Source organism: Marmota monax, unplaced genomic scaffold (assembly GCF_021218885.2).
Source record: "Marmota monax isolate L192 unplaced genomic scaffold, Marmota_monax_Labrador192_F-V1.1 WCK01_AAM20220418_F8-fsc00044, whole genome shotgun sequence".
Lineage (NCBI taxonomy): Eukaryota > Metazoa > Chordata > Mammalia > Rodentia > Sciuridae > Marmota > Marmota monax.
The window spans coordinates 8,692,703-8,712,762 of NW_026695198.1; the positions used below are offsets into that span (position 1 = coordinate 8,692,703).

Genomic DNA, 20,060 nt, shown 5'->3' on the forward strand with positions numbered 1-20,060 from the left:
AAAGATCAATTATACCTAATAACTTTTTCCAGGATTTGATGAGAGATTTTGCTAAAGATGTAACTTCTTCATCTGTACTCTGCTTGCGAATAGCATTAACTGACATTCCAATTCTTGTGGACTGCAAGGCAACAACAAAAAAAAATTTGTACACCAATTATTTCAAACAATTAGTATTTCACCCATACTTTACTTCCATTCCGATTTCTGTTTCTACTTTAGAATAAAATCACACTTCAATTATTTGAATTCTTATAATAGCATACTATTATGAACTTAAGGTATATATATCTTTACATCAGAAACTGAACTTATCTATTTCCTATCACTGAGATCTGCAAGTAGTCAATGTGCTACCATAAGAAGGCATGTTAACAAATGAAATCAGTCTTTCCACAAAGGAGAATTGAGGAAAAAATATAAAATGTATAAGGAATGCTGAAACAGTCACTACCAACATATGCACCTTTTAGCTTCTGTACATTCTTCTCCACATGGTACTTCATAGAGCATCTGCTGCAACTTACAATGAAACTATTCAACAGAAATTACCACCAACACACTTAAAAGGGTTTTTTATATTTGGAGTATGGGGAATCTGTAACAAGCAAACAATCACAATTATTTAAATGGATGGACTCCACAAAATATAGATAAAATTATTCATAGGTGCTAAAACCATGTGCTCAGGATTATACCCAAAGCATCTACATTCATTAATTTCCTACAACCCTTCAAAGTTCAAATCATTATCCTTATTTTTAAAGATGACGAGATTGGAAGTATTAATAAATAAATTGCCCAGCATTACACCATTGCTAATTGGTAAAGCTCAGATTTTAATCTAGGTTTGTCCATTTCCAAACAGTTCATGCTGTTTTCAACTCCTTTAAGGATTTTCAAACTTGTGCTCAAAGAACACAAAAGGTATGACAGCCCAATTATGGATGATAAATAAAAATGGTAAATTATTAACTAACTTCAGATTGTCAGTAGACAATCTTTCAAAACATATAGTCTATGGGAGAAAAACAAATAAAAGAAATTCTTAGTAATAATAAAGAAGAAGGGAATCCCTGCTATATGCTTTGAGGCAGAAAAATAAGTGGGCACTTAAGGTTTCCTTCTAAATTTTTCGGTTCTCAGCAAAAATACCTAGGGCAGTTTTGTTCAAGAATTTAGAATACGTTGTTTGCTAGAGTATTCTATGCTACATCTCCTGGAAAGCTTAGCAAAGCACTTAAGGTTCAAAAGCAAAAAGATAATGGTGATTCCATTGTTTTAAAGACCCCAAATGGGAGCTACAGTTGTAACTCAGTGGTAGAGCACTTGCCTTGCAAGTATGAGGCACTGAGTTCAATCCTAGCACCACGTAAAAACAAAGGCATTGAGTCAATCTACAACTAAAAAAAATAATTATATAATAAATAAATAACCGACCCCAAATGACTTGGGGTTATCAAAGCAACTTTTGGGGGAATTTTTGGGAATTGAACCCAGGAGGATTTAACCCTTGAGCTGTATCCCCATCCCTTTATGTTTTATTATGAGGCAAGGTCTCACTTAAATTGCACAGGCTGGGGCTGGGGATGTGGCTCAAGTGGTAGCGCACTCGCCTGGCATGCATGCAGCCCGGGTTCGATCCTCAGCACCACATACAAACAAAGATGTTGTGTCCACCGAAAAATAAATAAATAAATATTTAAAAAAAAAAAAAATAAATAAATTGCACAGACTGGCCTTGAACATGCAATGCTCCTGTCTCAGCCTCCCAAATCACTGGGATTACAGACCTATTTTTGAATGAGTGGAGTAACTAACTTGAGTTACTAATATAGTTCTAAAGTTTAGCACTAACACAGATTGGCCAATAAAACGGCATTTTCAGAAGGGTTCGCAGGACAGCAAGGGTATTAGGAGATTAATAAATTGTGTTGTGTGCTTTTTAATTGTCACAGGATGTTCAGATTGCTAAAAATCAATGATAACTTAGTACTAAGAAAACTCATACTGAGAATAAATTTACCTTAAATATGCTTTCCTAAGGAAGAGATTGTCTAGTCAAACTGATAAGAAATGAGACTGGTGAGGTAGAATGAAAAAAATATTTGTGGTGTGTTTCTATTTCCTCTAGGGACTATTCTGGGGAGAATGGAAGAAAGTAGAAAAAGGAAGGATTAGGAAGGAAGCTATTTACTTGGATAACCTGGTTTAGATTTGCCTCTAAAAATTCTTCAGACTCTAGGAATTTTTTTCCTAAAATGGTTATACTAAGAATTACAGGATGCAATAGGTGGACTATAAAACAGTGTTTTGTGTTATGTGCTGAACTACTGAAATAGTCAAGAACTATTTCTTGACTGAATGACTAGTGAAAATTTTAAACATAAATTATACATTGTGAAAAATCAAGCTGAGAAAATATATGCTTTAGCTCAAAGATTCTACAGAACCTCAGATACACAGTTATAAAGACATTACCTTGGAAAGATGGAGAGTGAAGCACATTAAATAGACTTACCGGTTGCATACTGATGGTAAGGCAGAAAGTAAAGAGTACTAAAATTAAGAGATACTTTAACATCACAGGAAACAAGCAGATTGGTGGACTCAAGAAGAAAAATATCCTTCATGATCACTCATGAGCTTTTCCCAAGATGATTTAAAGGCAGCCACTAAATCTTAAGGTAAAAAGCATATCACTTCCAGGCACAGTGGTACATCCCTGTAATCCTAGTTACTTGGGAAGCTAAGGCAGGAAAATCACAAGTTCAAGGCCAGCCTGTGCAACTTAGCAAGATCTTATCTCAAAATAAAAAATAAAAAGGGCTGGAGACAGTAGAACAGTTGAACACTTCTGTGTTCAATCCCCAGTACTGTGCAAAAAAAAATGTAGAAGTGTGTAACTACTGTACAACTATTGAACTACTATAAAATATATGCTATTATATACATACATATATAAACATACAGCTAATATAAAACATTGATAAAAGAAATTAAAGACAACCTAAAGAAAACATTTCCTATGTTTAAGGATTAGAAAAGTTAACAGTTGGCAATTATAATCAAGATAAACTAGATTCAAGCCAAGTGTTAGTGGCACATGCCTTTAATCTCAGTCAGAGACTCCTAGGGTTGAGGCAGAAGGATCAAAACTTTGAGACGAGCCTTAGCAATTTAGCAAGGCCCTAAGAAACTTGGCCAGACTCTGTCTCAAAAAAATTAAAAAGGACTGGGGATGTGGCTCAGTGGTTAAGCACCCCTGGGTTCAATTCCTAGTACCAAAAACGAAAAGAAATTATAGATTCAATGCAATCCCTATGAAAATCTCATTTGCCTTTTGTGCAGAAATTGACAAATTTATCCTAAAGTTTATACAGAAATGCAAGGAACTCAAATAGCCAAAACAAATTGGAAAACTCACAATTCCTGATTTCAAAACATACTACAAGCTACGGTAATCAAGAGAGCATAGTACTAATAAATGAATGGAATTGATCGAAGACTCTGAAAATAAACAATGACAAATTGATACTACAAAAGATGTCAAGACAATTCAGTGGAGGGGGAAAAAACCCATTCTCACCAAATGCTGCTGGAACAACTAGATATCTATATGTAAAAAAATGAAATCAGAATTGGACATGGTGGTACATGCCTGTTAGTAATTCCAGCAGCTCGTGAGGTTGCGGCAAGAAGATGCCAAGTTCAAAGCCAGTCTCAGTAATTTATCAAAGTCCTAAAAGCAACTCAGCGAGACCATCTCTAAATAAAATATAAAAAGGGGCTGTGGATGTGGCTCAGTGGTTAAGCACCCGTCAGTTCAATTCCTGGTACCAAAAAAAAAAAAGAATAAAATCAGAACTTTTCCTTATGCCACACACAAAAATTAACTCAAAATGAAAAGGTGTAAATCTTTGTGACCTTGGATTAGGCAATAGTTTCTTAAATATGACACCTAACGCACAAGCAATCCAAAAAAAAAGCTAGTTTCTAAGGATAATATCTGCGAGTCAGGATTCCCGATCCAGAGACAATGGCCCTGATGGAATGGAGCCTGAAGGTGTCATCGAGAGTAACTGGAATGAGATTGTTGATAGCTTTGATGACATGAATCTCTGCGAGTACCTCCTTGGTGGCATCTACGCCTATGGTTTTGAGAAGTCCTCTGCCATCCAGCAGCGAGCCATTCTTCCTTGTATCAAGGATTATGATGTGATTGCTAAGGCCCAATCTGGGACTGGGAAAACAGCTACATTTGCCATATCAATTCTCCAGCAGACTGAATTAGATCTAAAGGCCACCCAAGCCTTGGTACTGGCACCCACTCGAGAATTGGCTCAGCAGATACAAAAGGTGTTCATAGCACTAGGAGATTACATGGGTACCTCCTGTCATGCATGCACTGGGGACACCAATGTACGTGCTGAGGTGCAAAAGTTGCAGATGGAAACTACCCATATCATTGTGGGTACCCCTGGCTGCGTGTTTGATATGTTCAACCGGAGATATCAGTCTCCCAAATGCATTAAGATGTTTGTATTAATTGAAGCTGATGAAATGTTAAGCCGTTGATTCAAGGACCAGATCTACGACATATTCCAGAAGCTCAACAGCAATACCCAGGTGGTTTTGTTGTCAGCAACAATGCCTTCCGATGTGCTTGAGGTGACCAAGAAGTTCATGAGGGACCCCATTCGAATTCTTGTCAAGAAGGAAGAGTTGACCCTGGAGAGTATCTGCCAGTTCTACATCAATGTTGAATGAGAGAAGGGGAAGCTGCACACACTGTGTGACTTGTATGAAACCCTGACCATTACCTAGGCAGTGATCTTCATCAACACCCGAAGGAAGGTTGATTGGCTCACTGAGAAGATGCATGCCTGAGATTTTACTGTCTCTGCCATGCATAGAAACATGGACCAAAAGGAAAGAGATGTGATCATGAGGAGTTCTGATCTGGCTCTAGCAGAGTATTCACTACCACTGACTTACTGGCCAGAGGCATTGATGTACAGCAAGTTTCTTTAGTCATCAACTATGACCTTCCTACCAACAGGGAAAACTATATCCACAGAATTGGTGGAGGTGAGCGTTTTGGCCATAAGGGTGTGGCTATTAGCATGGTGACAGAAGAAGACAAGAGGACTCTCTGAGACATCGAGACCTTCTACAACACCTCCATTGAAGAGATGCACCTTAATGTTGCTGACCTCATCTGAGAGGGGCTGACCTGCTACCTAGCTCCAGTCAGGGTTCAATCCAGGGGGCTAAGGAGCAGCTGGAAGAGGGAGAGAAGGGAGCCAAGGGATGAACATCTTGTCATTTTTTTTTTCTTTTAATGAATGTCACTTTTTGAGGCAAAAAAAAAAAAATTTAGACTACACAAAATTTAAAACTTTTGTGCTTCAAAGAACACAATCAAGAAGTAAAAAAGAATCCCAGAACAGGAGATATTTGCAAATCCTGTACCTGATAAGGAACTATATTTAAACAAAGAACTATTATAAGTCAATAATAAAGATGTAATACAATTTAAAAATGGGCAAAGGGTCTGTTCTAGATAGACATTTCTACAACCAAGATATAGAAAAGGCCAACAAGTACATGAAAAGATGCACAATATCATTAAGTAATTAGGAGGTAGAAATCAACACCACTTTCACACCCACTAGAAAGGCTATAATCATAGACAGATCATAACAACTGTTGGCAAGGATGCAAAGAAACTGGAACCCTCATTTACTGCTACTGGGAATGTAAAATGGTGCAGCCACTTGAGAAAATATTCTTCAAAAAAGGTCTTCATAATGTTAAATAGTTACTACATGATCCAGCAATTTTACTTCCAGTTATCTACTCAAGAGCAAGAAAAACATGTTCACACAATCTGTACATAAATATGCATAACTTCAAGACTCAAACAGCCCAAACCAACCTAAATGTCCATTAATTGACAAATGTGTACTGGTGGTATATACATACAATGGAACATTACCCATAAAAGGGGATGGAGTTCTGATATATAAAACACGAAATGAACCCTGAAAACATGTTGTCAAAGAAGGCTAACGCTAAAGTCATATATTGTATTGATTTCCACCTCCTAATTACTTAATGATATTGTTCATCTTTTCATGCACTTGTTGGCCTTTTCTATATCTTGGTTGTAGAAATATCTATCTAGACAGACCCTTTGCCCATTTTTAAATTGTATTACATACATATTGTATGATGCCAATTTAATGAATTCTTCAGGATAGGCAAATTTATACAAAGAAAGTGGATTAGTGGTTTCCATAGGATAAAAGGAAGGAGACCAGACAGGGAGAAATGGAGAATGACTACTAAAGTATAGGGTTTCTTTTTAAGGTGATAAAAAAAATGTTCTAAAATTGATTATGGTGAGGATAGCAAAATTCTTTGTATATGTTTAAATACCACTGAATTGAATACTTTAAAGGAATGAATTGTATGGTATTATTTTCAATAGAGACATTTTTTTAAATCCAGTTATATTTACTGTCTTTTCAATAAGCTCTAAGAAGGCAGGGACTTTGTTCATCACATAGAATTCAGTACATAGAATAATACCTAGCACACAGTAGGCACTAAATTATAATCACTAAATAAAAGAATCTACTATGTATTTTAAAGACCTACAAAATTAGCCCAATCTATTGTAACATCTGTCTTCCTGTTTATTTTCTGACCTTCAAAACATATCAGTATCCTGCTGTTACTCCCTGCACTAATTGTGAATGCCAGCAAATTATTCCGTTTTCATTTGATTTTACCAGTCTGCTATATCTGAACAGTTTACCCTTTCTAAAAGATCTAAATCCACTCCTATACTATTAAGTTTCTTCCTTTATCCAATACTGTATAGAGTTGTTTACACATATGGCTACTGAGACTAAAACTGAATCAAATTTAAAATTAAGTTCTCAATCCCATTTCAAGCCTGATATGGTCAGTAGCTACATAGACACATAGACATCAAATATTTCCATTATTGCAGAAAGTTCTATTTAACAGGCTGATGTAATCAACTTATTAGATATCTGCAATTTATTTTTTCATGGGCATCTCCAATGTGTCCAATTCATTCTTCATCTCTTCACCCTCCACCTTCAAATCAACTTTTTTAAATTTTTCTATACTATAGCACTAACTACCCAGTTACCATATCAAAATTCACCCTAAATTCCTCTTCTCCTTCACCCTGATCTAAATAGCAACCAATTCTTATATAGGTTTTTCTTCATTATTAAAACCTCTTCTATTTCTATTGCTAATATCTGGTTCAAGACCTTATCACTGCCCACCTGGATAACTGCATTAGTCAACAAGTCTTCCTGTCTCTATCCTTCAACTTCTAATGTACAAATCTGGCCATGTAAGTCCTGCCTAATATCTTTTGGTAATACTGCTCTTGGGAATACATGTAAAGCCTTGCATTCCATCATGCCTCCACTTTCAAATCTATTGTAACTAGTTCAATCCTCAGCACCACATAAAAATAAATACATTAATTAAAAGGTTAAAAAATGCCTTAAAAAAATAAAGAAGTAAACTTCTTTATGCTTCCTCCCTCTCCAAATGAACACTACAGACTTCCACCTGGGTATTTATATGTGTTGTTTTCTTCTCTTAGACTTTAAGCTTATAGTAAGGAGGGAAAGACTTTATCAGATTCATCTTTATAAACCCAGCAAAATTCAAATGTTTACTATAAATATGTAAGACCTTCCAAAACAAGAAGCCTATGAGAATATTCAATAGGTATAAATGAAAACCATATTCAAGGGCTAGGGTTGTGGGTTCAGTAGCAGAGCACTTGCCTAGCATGTGTAAGGCACTGGGTTTGATTCTCAGCATCACATATAAATAAGTAAATAAAGGTCCATCAATAAAAAAATATATATTAAAAAATATATATATTTAGCCTCCATACCCTGTGTAACTCTACACACTCTTAAGTGCATGCTGAGATTGCTAAAATTGTCTAGGTGAATAAGGTATATTTCAAAAGGTAGTTTATTCTCACAATTGATTTAAAGAGAAGCTTCTGGTCCCTAGACAGAAACTTGAACTCAGAAGATTGTTCCTCATGACTTTATTCCTTTCTCTTTCTTGAATTTATATTTACAGGAAGCATTCTTTTTTTTTTTTTTTTTTAAGAGAGAGAGAGAATTTTAATATTTATTTTTTAGGTATTGGCGGACACAACACCTTTGTTTTGTATGTGGTGCTGAGGATAGAACCTGGGCCGCACCCACGCCCACTAGGCAATCGTGCTACAACTTGAGCCATATCCCCAGCCCTACAGGAAGCATTCTTAAACTTGTTTTTTGTTGTTGTTGTTTTGTTTTATTTTGCACCAAGGATCCCTCCCTGGTAAAGTGTATGTACCCCCCAACCCCTTTCTCAGAATGCTTTTAAAATGCATTAAATAAAATGAAAGGACTACAAAGAAAGCAAATTTATAATATTCAATTCTAAACATATTTTAAAATTTAATAATAATGTATTTGTCCCCTTGTCAAAACAGCAAATAGGATATAGCATAAGGTATAAGAGCAACCATCATGATGAGCAAAAACAGATTAATACAATTGCAATTATAAGTTAACAGAAGGTAAAATATTTGTGATCTTTTAATTATAGTCATGAATACTGCTAATACAATGGGCATTTTACTGCCTTTATAATTGAAAGAACTGCTCAATTTGTTAGACATTAGTGAAAATGAATGTGACTTTTCTCCCAAAGCATATTCACACACTCCTACAACTCCTTGTTAATTTCTGGATTAATGAAATAAATAGAAATATCAAGGATGACACTATGGATTATAAGATATGTCTAGCACAAGCTAATGTTATTAACTACGTTTACTTTTCTTTTTTTTTCTTTTCTTGGTCCTGGACTGAACCCAGAGGTGCTTTACCACTGAATAACATCTCCATCGCTTTTTATTTCTTGAGACAGGCTCTAGCTAAGTTGTTGAGGCTGACCTTGAACTTGTGATCCTCCTTCCTGCCTCAGCCTCCTCAGTTGCTAGGATTGCAGGGCATGCGCCATCGTACCTGGATTTACTTTCCTTTTTAACATTTTGACATCTGCTAAAATTTCATTTTGTTTTAGGCTTGATGGAATATTAAAATAAGACTTCAGTAACAAACCTCTATGATATGTACTTTTTTGGGGGGAGGGGTGTGGGGAACTGGGGATTGAACTCAGTGGCACTCAACTATTGAGCCACACCCCTCGCCCTATTTTGTGTTTTATTTAGAGACAGGTACTCAGTTGCTTAGCACCTCACTTTTTGTTGAGGCTGGCTTTGAACTCGAGGTCCTCCTGTCTCAGCCTCCCAAGCTGCTGGGATTACCGTGCGCCACCACCCCCAGCATATGTACATATTTGATGTTTCATTTTGTACATGCTTGGGTGGGGTTAAAAGAGGAAAATGTGGAAGCTAAAGAAGGAAAAGGATTTACTCATGAAAATCAAAGAGACAGCAATAGATCATAGGGTCAGAGGAGGGGAGGGAGGGAGAAAGTGCAGGGTAGTGATATTGACCAAATTATTCTGTTATATTTTGCATGTAAGAATACTTAACAACAAATCCCACCATTATGTATAACTATAATGCACCAATAAAAAATGTGGAGGGGGGGAGTTCTCATTCAACAACAAAAGGAGGAAAAAAAGGGAAAAAAGTGATTAATACCTTGTCACCCTCACCCTGGAGCTAGACTCATGATGGCAGTAGCTATACATGATTGACCAACACACTCATACTGATACTGAAAATGTTCATTTTATAAAAACTACCAATTTAAGAGTTGTGATACACTGGGGCTGGGGTTTGTGGCTCAGCGGTAGAGTGCTTGCCCAGCACAAGTGAGGCACTGGGTTCAAACCTCAACACCACATAAAAATGAAATACACATAGTATGTCCACCTACAACTAAAAAATAAATATTTTTTTAAAAAGAACTGTCATACAGGGGCTGGGATTGTAGCTCAGCAGTAGAGCACTCGCCTAGCACGTGCAAGACCCTGGGTTCGATCCTCTGCACCACATAAAAAAATAAATAAAATAAAGGTATTGTGTCCAACTACAACAAAAAAATATTTAAAAAAAAAGAACTGTGATACATATGAGCACATACCTGTAATAATTCCAGGGTCATGGGAATATTCTTAAGCTCTTTCAGCAAATCCAATGCTCCAGCCTATAAAATAGAATAATTTTATATTAAATTCCCATAACACTGAAGCAGGGACAAGCCAACTAAATCATTTACAATGGCTCATTAATTCATGTGAGAACAAAGATAAACATATGCATAAACACATACACAGTATCTCTCAAATGAGGGTTGAAACTCATCAGAAGATCATAAAATTCACTTATGGATCCTAAGTTATCACCAGTACTTTTGAAGTAGTTGATAGGGACAATTTTGTGAAAGTATTTGTTTATATGTGTATTCTGAACAGAAATATAAAATTTCCAAATTTCCATGGAGACTACCTGCCTGAGAAAGGAACCAACCTTGAGAAAGTGAGAGTGAGGTCCAAAGATGCTGCAGCCTCTCTATCATTCACCCATGTACAGAAAGTGTAGTAAAGGTTATCTCTGCTAAAATCCTTTTTGTTATTATTTTTTAATTTGTTTTAATTAGTTATACCTGACAGTAGAATGCATTTATGCATTTTGATATATCATACATAGATGAGAAATAATTTCTCATTTTTCTGAGTGTACATGTTGCAGAATCATATTGATCATGTATTCACATACATACATACAGTAATAACATCTGTTTCATTCTACTATCCTTCCTATCCCCACATCCCCTCCCCTCCCCTCCCTTCACTTCCCTCTACCTAATCTAAGGTAACTATTCTTCTCTAGTGCCCCCGCCTTATTGTGAATTAGCATCCGGAGAGAAAACATTCGGCCTTTGGTTTTGTAGGATTGGCTTATTTTGCTTAGCATGATATTCTCCAACTCCAATCTTAAAAATCTAGTATCTCAGTCTGTCACAAGAACACACTATTTTCCTGGTTCCTGCAAAGTAGATAAGAACTGAATCTGAAAGAAAATTCAAAATTAAGATCTATGATAAGCCTATAATCCTATCCATTCTCAATTCTCATCTGAAGTCAAAAGCTTTACCACGAAAGATGATAGAGGGAAGAAATAAGAGACTCATGGTAGAATAACAGAAAGCACCTAAATTTAAGAAAGGATGAGAACCAAGAGTACCACCTATAGTTTTTGGCCAAACATTTCAATTGGATACTTATTTAATATCATATTTCATCTCATACATGCACTTAATCATATTTCATTTAGAGTAATATACTTAATATACTATATTTAAACACATCATCAACTAGCAATAAAGGAAAAACTATTAAATTATGATACAAGTTTCTTAAAACTATTTTTAATTTTTGCTTACTAAAAGAATTTTTTAGACTTGAAATTTTTTTTTTAAATATTTATTTTTTTTTAGTTATCGGCAGACACAACATCTTTGTTGGTATGTGGTGCTGAGGATCGAACCCGGGCCGCACGCATGCCAGATGAGCACGCTACCGCTTGAGCCACATCCCCAGCCCCTAGACTTGAAATTTTTAATCATGTCACTTTTTATATATATAAAATTAAAAATGAGCAAAACAAACTGGCTAAAGCATTCATTAAACTACTTCACATTCAGAATTAGATGCTTATGAATCCTTTTTTTTTCACTCAGATTCAACATATTTGTTTTTAGCACCCAAAGAATTTTATCAAAATACTAGTAATTCATAAAAGAATGCATAAAAGGGATAAGACCATTAGCCCTCAGGCTGCCTTTGTAGTGTGTAGAGCAATTTTTCACTTCTACTGCTGTTCATAAACATTTAGTCCCTCAGGGTTCAAGAGTGCTCCACTAACGTCTCTCAGATTTTCTTCCATTCCACAGGTTATGATACTGGGTTTGATGTTCTGCTTGTGAAAGTACATCACAACTGTCATCTTGTCAACAATACTGGTAAAATCCTGCTTTTCAAAATAACTAAAATCTGAAAACTAGGTATCTTACAAATCAACAAAACACAGCATATGGGGAGGTGGGGGGAATCCCAGAGCATGCCCCTCACTACATACCATGAAGGAACAAGCAAGAACTTTCATGATATGCTATTTCCTAAATAAAAATCAAATAAAGGCTTCCACCTACGTGATTGCTCCATTTGAAGTTGATTCACAGAATAAAACAACAATAACTTTTCTTCTGGCAACATAAATAAAGTTCATTTTATTTCATTTATTTTTTTCTTTTTTGTGTGGTGCTAGGGATTGAACTCAGGGCCTTGCACATGCTGGACAAGCTCTCTACCACTGAGAATATATCCCCAGCCCCCTTTCTATTTTATTGTATTTTGAGACAGGTTCTCCCTAAGTTGCCCAACCTGACCTCCAACTTGCAATCCTCCTGTCTCAGCCTCCCAAGTAGCTGGGATTACAGACATGCACCACAGTATTCAGCTAGATCATTTTAACTTAATTCAGTATCTCATAAATAAAATTTTAAGTTCAACAGGAATGACAAAACAGGTTATTACAAAGGGTTTTAATAATTCATTGCTTCCAGATACCTTCTGATCTTAAAATGCTATAAATTCTTTTTATTCAGAGGCACTGAAAAACTGTTAGAAAAGAAAACTAACATCAACTTATAATTTATTATTAAACAAAAATTTCTACAGCATTACACTATGGGGAGCAACTGAGGTCTTCAACTGCTTATTTGCAAATCCCAAGTCCAAAAACTTTCAAAAATCCAAAAAGTTATAGATTTTTCATAGGATTTTAATAACCCATTTGGTAGCAAAACCTAATCTCAGCAGATGTAAAGTTATTTATATTCTACTTACCTACTTAATGTAAGAGTACTACATTTCACTATGGAAATGTTAATATCTGATTACTAAAAACTGCCCAGATTTAATTAGAGAGTGTTACATAATATGACAGACCATATTATTTTATAAAATCTGAAAAAATTGAATTCCTTAATATATCAGACCACAAGGGCTTTAACAGATTGTGGACCTGTGTCCTTTATATACCAAGGGCATTACTCCTACCCACATCTCTACTGACTTTCTGATCCATTTCTGACTACAGATCAATTAGAAAGGAAGAAAAAAAAATTATACTTCTAGGATTTTCTTAAAAAGGAGTCTCTCTCCTGAGGCTTATATAATGCCATCTGGCATACTTAAAGTTGATTCTTCTAACACATCAGCAATATGACATTTGGTTTAGGTTGTTTGCCAAGTAGAAGCAGTAGATTGCATTAATTTCATTACTTTCCTTTCTATTCAGGCCTCTTTAATGAGACTGGTTTTTAAGATATATCTTGGCAGTAAGAAAAAAGCTACATTAACACATAAAAAACTATGACCCTTTTCTCATAATTACACTGTTTTCTAACCATCTGAGACAATATTTCAGTGCTGAAGCTGTAGCTTAGATATAGAAAGTTTGCCCAGCATGCACAAGGCCCTGGGTTCAACTCCCAGTAGTAGTAGTAGTAGTAGTAGTAGTAGTAGTAATAATGATAATAATAATAATAATATTTCACTTAAGTTTCTTTAAGAAACAACTATGATGATCTGAATGAGTGAAACTGGCAGAAAGCAGATGATTATTGCCATTAATTTAGTGACAACAACCTTAGGTATTTACTGTATGCCAGGTAGTGTATGAAATACTTTACATGTATTATTTCATTCCACCTTCATACTAAATACTATGGACACAGGAAATCTGGTATCTTCACTTTGCAGATAAAAAAAAAATGGAAACAAGAAATGTTAAGAAACTTGAACGAGGTCATATGATTACTAACTAGAAAAGGTGAAACTTACCTCATTTCTATCAAATTATACTCCATTGCCTCTCAATAAATACTGATTACACTATGTACCAAGTACTGCTCTGTTCCAAGCCAAGGATACAGCAGTGCACAAGATAGAAACCCTTTTAACTTCAGGAAATTTTATTTTATTTTGATGCTGGGGTCTGAACCCAGGGCCTGACACTCTGCCACTGAGCTATTATACATATGAGTCCCAGGCAATTTTAAAATGAACAAAAATCTTTTGAGTATCTACTTCAAATTCTCAATTATAAAGGGGTAAAGAAAAGAAAAACAAGTTAAACCCAGAAATGGCAACTGACTTGCCCAATGTCACACCGGTGGGTAGTATAACAGCAAATACAAGAACTATAGTCTTCTAACTCTCACATTTCCACTTCCCATTCTACTACTCTACCAGTGCTACTGGCAGTACTGCTCTGTGAACTCAAGTGAACAGCATTATCAAACAAGAAGCTGCATTCTAGGGCTGGGGTTGTAAGCTCAGTGGTACAGCACTTGCCTAGCATTTGTGAGGCACTGGGTTCACTCCCCAGCACCACAAATAAATAAATAAAGTTCTATCAACAACTTAAAAAAAAGAAGTTTTTTTAAAGAAAAAGAAGCTGCATTCTATCCTTTCCCAATCATCACTTGCCTCCAAATGTCAAGTTGATTATATTGCAACATCTCTTATAGACAATGATGCAAGAGAGAGAAAGACTTGACTCTATTACATCCAAAGTCATATATTTAGTTCTCAGTACTGGCTGAAAACTAAGCTATAGCTATCATACTATTTTATTACACCGTGGGTGCATCTGTTAACAGAAATAAGTGCTTTTATAAAACACAGTATTCAAATTTGTACTGAGTGCCCAGTATGTACAAGACTATAAGATACAAACATTCCTCTCAAGGAGATTTAAAAAGGGAACAAGAAAGGCCTTAAAAAGTAAGAACATGGCTATATATTCAAATCTATACTCTTGTTTTCTAATTATATGACCTTGGGAATGTTACTTGTCCCCATTAAACTTCAACTTCTTTATAAGCATAACACACTGACATGAGTAGGCAAAATAATCAAATGAGACAACAGATGAAGTATCAAAATAGAGAGGGCCTGACATATAGGAGACCGTTAATAGAAGTGCAAAGATATAAAATTTATTTCTACCATAAAGAGCCATAAGGCAGCATTTTAAGTGAGCATATTTAAGTTCAATCAATTCAAACACTTTTCAGGATTTAAGATAAGACTGCAAGGTTAAAAAAATTAAGATGTTATTCACATTTTAAAAAATAAAATACTAAATTATAAATTTGAGTTATAGCTCAGAAACATTACTATAAAACTAGGAATTCTAATTTCACTATACCATCTCAAACTTATAACTACACTACACAAGAAACATAAGCAACAAAACAAAAAATACATAAATTCAACTTCATCAAAATTAAGCTTTTGGGGGGCAGGGGCTGAGTGGCAAAGCGCTCGCCTAGCATGCAAGAGGCACTGGGTTCGAACCTCAGCACCAAGTAAATGTAAAATAAAGGATCACAAGTTGGAGGTCAGCCCCAGCAACTTAGGGAGACCCTCTCTCAAAGTAAAATATAAAAACAGTACTGGGTTCAATCCCCAGTACCACAAAAAAAAAAAAAAAAGTGTCAGTACAGTGGAGTACTAGTCAGCAAAAACAATCAAAAAGAAGTCATATTAGCCTTTAAAACATTATATACTAAGTGAAAGAAGCCAGTCATAAAAGACCACATGATTTCACTGATATGAAATTTCCAGAATAGGCAAATACTTACAGACAGAAAGTATATAGTGGTTCTGGCCAGAGTTTTAACCTCCTAAATTCTCATTTTTAGGATAAGAATAATACTTACCTTACAAAACTGTCTGAGCAATAAAAGAGCTAAGGTAGGTAAACACTGTACTTGGCAGAATACTTGGCTGAGTAACAGCATATCATTTATTGTGCTAAGTGTGACATCTACAGTTCTATTAAAACGATACTCAAAAACAGCACTTAAATTTGTCAAGTGAAATAACAACTATTACTCTTCAAGCAAAGTTTCCTTTCATCATATAAAAGTACAAAATATAACACATAAGAGAAAAATCCACACACCACAAGGGGGGGAAATCTTCCTTAATTCTACAACCCCCCAAACAACTTCTGAACATTTAGAAAGGTATCTGTGGGTTGATTAGGTACATTAGGGAGAGGGAAGGATTGTCACTCTGACCTTTCTCTTTATTTCATCAGCCTGTCTGAATTTCTAAAGGATAGACAGGAAAACGAAAGAGAAACAAGCAAAAACATTTTTAAAGCCAATTTTACCTTTCTTTGGGAGAGGGGGACAAGTTTTCATACTGGTTAAGTTTTGAACTATCAGAAAACTTATTTGATATGAAAAATTGGACTTGAAGATTATCTGGAGTTTATTCTTATTCTCTCCCAGATGGATTACTAAATATCAGTCAGAACTGAAGATAAATACATACTTCTCTTCTTCATACTTGTCCACTAAGGAATTTCTCATTTTAAGAAATATATAATACAAAGAAAGGGAAGATAGAAAAACAAATGCCTAATGTATCAGATGATTAAAGGATACACACATAACCTGAATTAAGTGGAAAAAAAATCATATATTTTTCTCCCCATGGAAGCTTCTAAGGTGAAAATCTTCAGAACTCCAGGAAGAGAAGAAATCTCCCAATTTCAAAATTTCAAAATAACAGAATGCTAAACCTATCAAATAACCAAAACTCATCACTTGCAGTGAAGAATTAAAAAAACAGCTGAATCAATTTTAAAAAATGGTACAAGTAATATTTGGAACAGAAAACAAACAGGAAATACTTTAAAAGGCCAAACTTGCAAATACAGATTATCAAGGCACAAAATAAAATGCTGGGTAATGTACCTGTTGATGGAAAAAGAGGAACACAGAATGTTTGAAATCTAAAATATTTTGTGTTAACACTAATTCCTAATCTGGTGGTGATGTAGAAAGCATGCTGTACAGTAGAAAACCCAGTTCCTGGCTTAATCCAAATTCCACAGTACTTAGTTTAAATAGGAGCACTTAATGTTTGACTTCAGTTATCTGTAAAGCAGATATACCTTACGTACCCACAGCTGCATTATGAATCACAAAAGAACTTTGGGCAGATGGTTTGCAACTCTACGTGCTGTGGACTTGGAGCACCCGTTGTGTTTTTTGTTTGTTTTTTTTTTCACAATAGTTTGACATGGAGTTTATTTCAAAAGTGAGAGAAAATGATTTCAGGCATATCCATAGTGAAAATGTTAACAAGGAGAAACACATTCGGGTGAAGACAGTCATGGAAGTTTGGCTAAAAGATGACTCTGAAGCCAAGGGACTGAAAGTGGTACACAGAGGTCCACAAAAAGTAGAAACTGGTTGTATGACGACCTCACACAAATGAGAACACGTTCACACTGACACTCGTCAATAACAAGATAACGACAGCGGCATTGACCATAAGCCACTCAGAAAGTACCCAGAAACATTTATCCAAATCCATCCCTGGTTAGGATGTGTGCTTTAATCACAGCTCTTTTGTACGCCAAGACCCACTTTAAAAATAATAATAATAATAATAATGTTTAGCCACTTGCATGAGACGGGCATTTTTTTCCTACCTTTTTAATTGCTAACCAAACCTGTAATGCAGTTTCCGTAACCAAATAGACGTTTAACCCTCTTCAAAAATAAGATCCCGGGGACTGACATTTTAGCCCCTGAGGTCTAAAACCGGTCAGAAGCCTCCCTTGGAGGCAGTTTCTAGTGGCTGACTACCGGCCAGCGCCGAGCGTATTCTTCCCGACAGCGAGAGCTTTCTTGACTCTTGGATTCTTCTGCTACGTAAAGGAGGTTTTACGACCACTAAAGTTTCCAATCAGAAGAGAAGGTGCCCTAAATCCTAACCCGATCAGCCTCACTGCGCTGGACCAACACGAAGGGACCGAGAACCGGCCTTAACGCCGGCGGCCGGGAGACCGCGCGCCCTCGCCGCGACGCCTTTCCGCGCACTCGGGCGCGGTTGGCGCCGGGTTGCGGCGTCGAAGACTCCAGAACCGGGTGTGAAGGGCCGAGAGAGCTCTCAGGGCCGCGGCCCGGCCGACGCGGCCTCCCTTTCAGCCCGCGCCCCGCGGCGCTCACCGCGTTCTTCTTCTGCACCATCTTGTCCATCTTCTTGGCAATACGAACCACCTCATCCTCCATGGCTCCCGCAGGTCTTCCCCACGCCCAGCCCGCTGGGGACGGGAAGCGGGCGAAGCTGGCGCTGAGGAGACGAACGAGAGGAGCTCGACGCCCGGCAAACCCCACTACAGCAGGCCGGGCCTAGGCCCTTCCTCACACACCAGGCCGGCGGCAGCGGCTACAGAGGCGGCGTCAGAGGCTCCTCCCCCTGAAGACAGCGCCGGTCGAACTCGGCGCGCGCCGTGCAGGCACTACCAATCGCCCGCCGATATCGGAGGAGGGGCGGGGCGAGCTGACTCCCGCCAGGCAGGCGTCGACCCAGGCGCCAGCAAAAGGGCGGCGGGCTAGTCACTCCGCCTGCCTCGGGCCAGTAGATACTGAAAGGTGGTGCATTTAGTTGCCGCCTTGGGCTGGGGCTCCGCCTCCTCACGGGGAGTTTCCCCTTCCCGCCCCTCCAGACAACCTGTAATGGTGGAAACCGCCCAGGCACGGGTGTCTCCAAACTGAAGCCGGTTCTTAGAAAAGAACTTGGGCGGGCTTTAAAGTTTGTGAGGACCGGGACACTTTCTCCACGGTAGACGGCTGTCGTGAAAAACACTCCCTCATACCCACTGTTACACGTAATTGTATAAAGCGTTTCATAAAAGCTACATCGTTTCATAGTTACAGGATTCGTCAGCTCTGGAGAACTGAGACCCAATTTTGGAAATAGCAAGTTGAGTATAGTTGAATGACAATTGACAGACACACGATCAAAGAAACTAAGGCTTCCCTCACCTGCTTATGGAAATCGACCGTCAGTGGTTAGAGACCAGCAAAAAGCCTAGGTAGAAAAGGGACGGGCGTGCTGCTAGTAGTGGAACTTATAGGCTCCTTCTAAAGGACTTTGCCTAATTACACCTTTTACAACCAACGCATGCTATTTGCAGTCATAATCCTACTCGAAGTTTAATTATATTCATCAAAATCTACCGCCTAATCATATTTCTATACCGACAGAAGAGATTTTTTCCTAATTCTGACTCCCTCCTTTGCTGGGTGGGGTGGGGAGACGGAGTAGAATCATTTGGACCATTTCCCTCTTTATTTTATTTATTTTTAAAATTATTTTTCACTACTGACTTCCAACTTAAATTATGGAAAGAATATGAGCAGTACCTGTTTCTATGGTATTTCTTGAATTTGTCTTAATGATTTTTATAAATATTCTGTGTCCGTTCCGAAAAGAATTTATATTCTATGAGGCAAATATGAATTTCTGTATGGACTCATCAGCCAGAAGTTGTATGGGTCCAATATTTATATTCCTGTTTGCTGTCTGCTTTGTGCATCAGTTAATGAATATGTTCTTTTAAAATTCCTTTTAGCCAGGTACTGTGGCCCACACCAGTAATCCCAGCTAGTGGAAAGGCTGGAGCAAGGAGGATCCCAAATCTGAGGCTGGCCTGGACAACTTGGTGAGATCCTGTCTCAAAAAAAAAAAAAAAAAAATCATAAGAGCTTGGAATGTAGCTCAGAGCACTGCCTAGCTTGTGCAAGGCACTGGGCTCCAAGGGGAAGGTGTGCCTTTAATAATTGTGTCATTTTGGTTCTTCCCCCGCCCCCACCCCCCCATGAATCTGTTCATTGTTTTTTTGTTTTGTTTTGTTTTGTTTTTTTTACTGTGGTTACAATGCATATAAAATTTATCATTTTAGGGCTGGGATTGTGGCTCAGAGGTAGATCGCTTGCCTAGCACGTGGAAGGCCCTGGGTTTGATCCTCAGCAACACATAAAAATAAATAAATAAGATAAAGATATTGTGTCCAATTACAACTGAAAAGTAAATATTATAAAAATATCATTTTAGCTATTTTAAAGTGTACAATTCAG

General features: G+C 37.1%; 1 protein-coding gene and 1 pseudogene across 1 annotated transcript in view; one reads left to right on the forward strand and one right to left on the reverse strand.

Moving 5' to 3' along the window:
• The window catches only part of Tcea1 (transcription elongation factor A1), a 54,405-nt gene extending 36,020 nt beyond the window's left edge, over positions 1–18,385 (reverse strand). Inside the window, exons 1-3 of the mRNA XM_046428581.2 lie at positions 18,147–18,385; positions 10,185–10,247; positions 16–121 (exon numbers count right to left, since the gene is read on the reverse strand). Of these exons, the coding sequence (XP_046284537.1) occupies positions 16–121; positions 10,185–10,247; positions 18,147–18,209 (232 nt within the window). The 5' untranslated portion in view covers positions 18,210–18,385. The remainder of the gene's footprint in view (positions 1–15; positions 122–10,184; positions 10,248–18,146) is intronic.
• On the forward strand, positions 768–5,247 carry LOC124082076 (eukaryotic initiation factor 4A-I-like; annotated as a pseudogene).
• Positions 18,386–20,060: the final 1,675 nt, after the last annotated feature.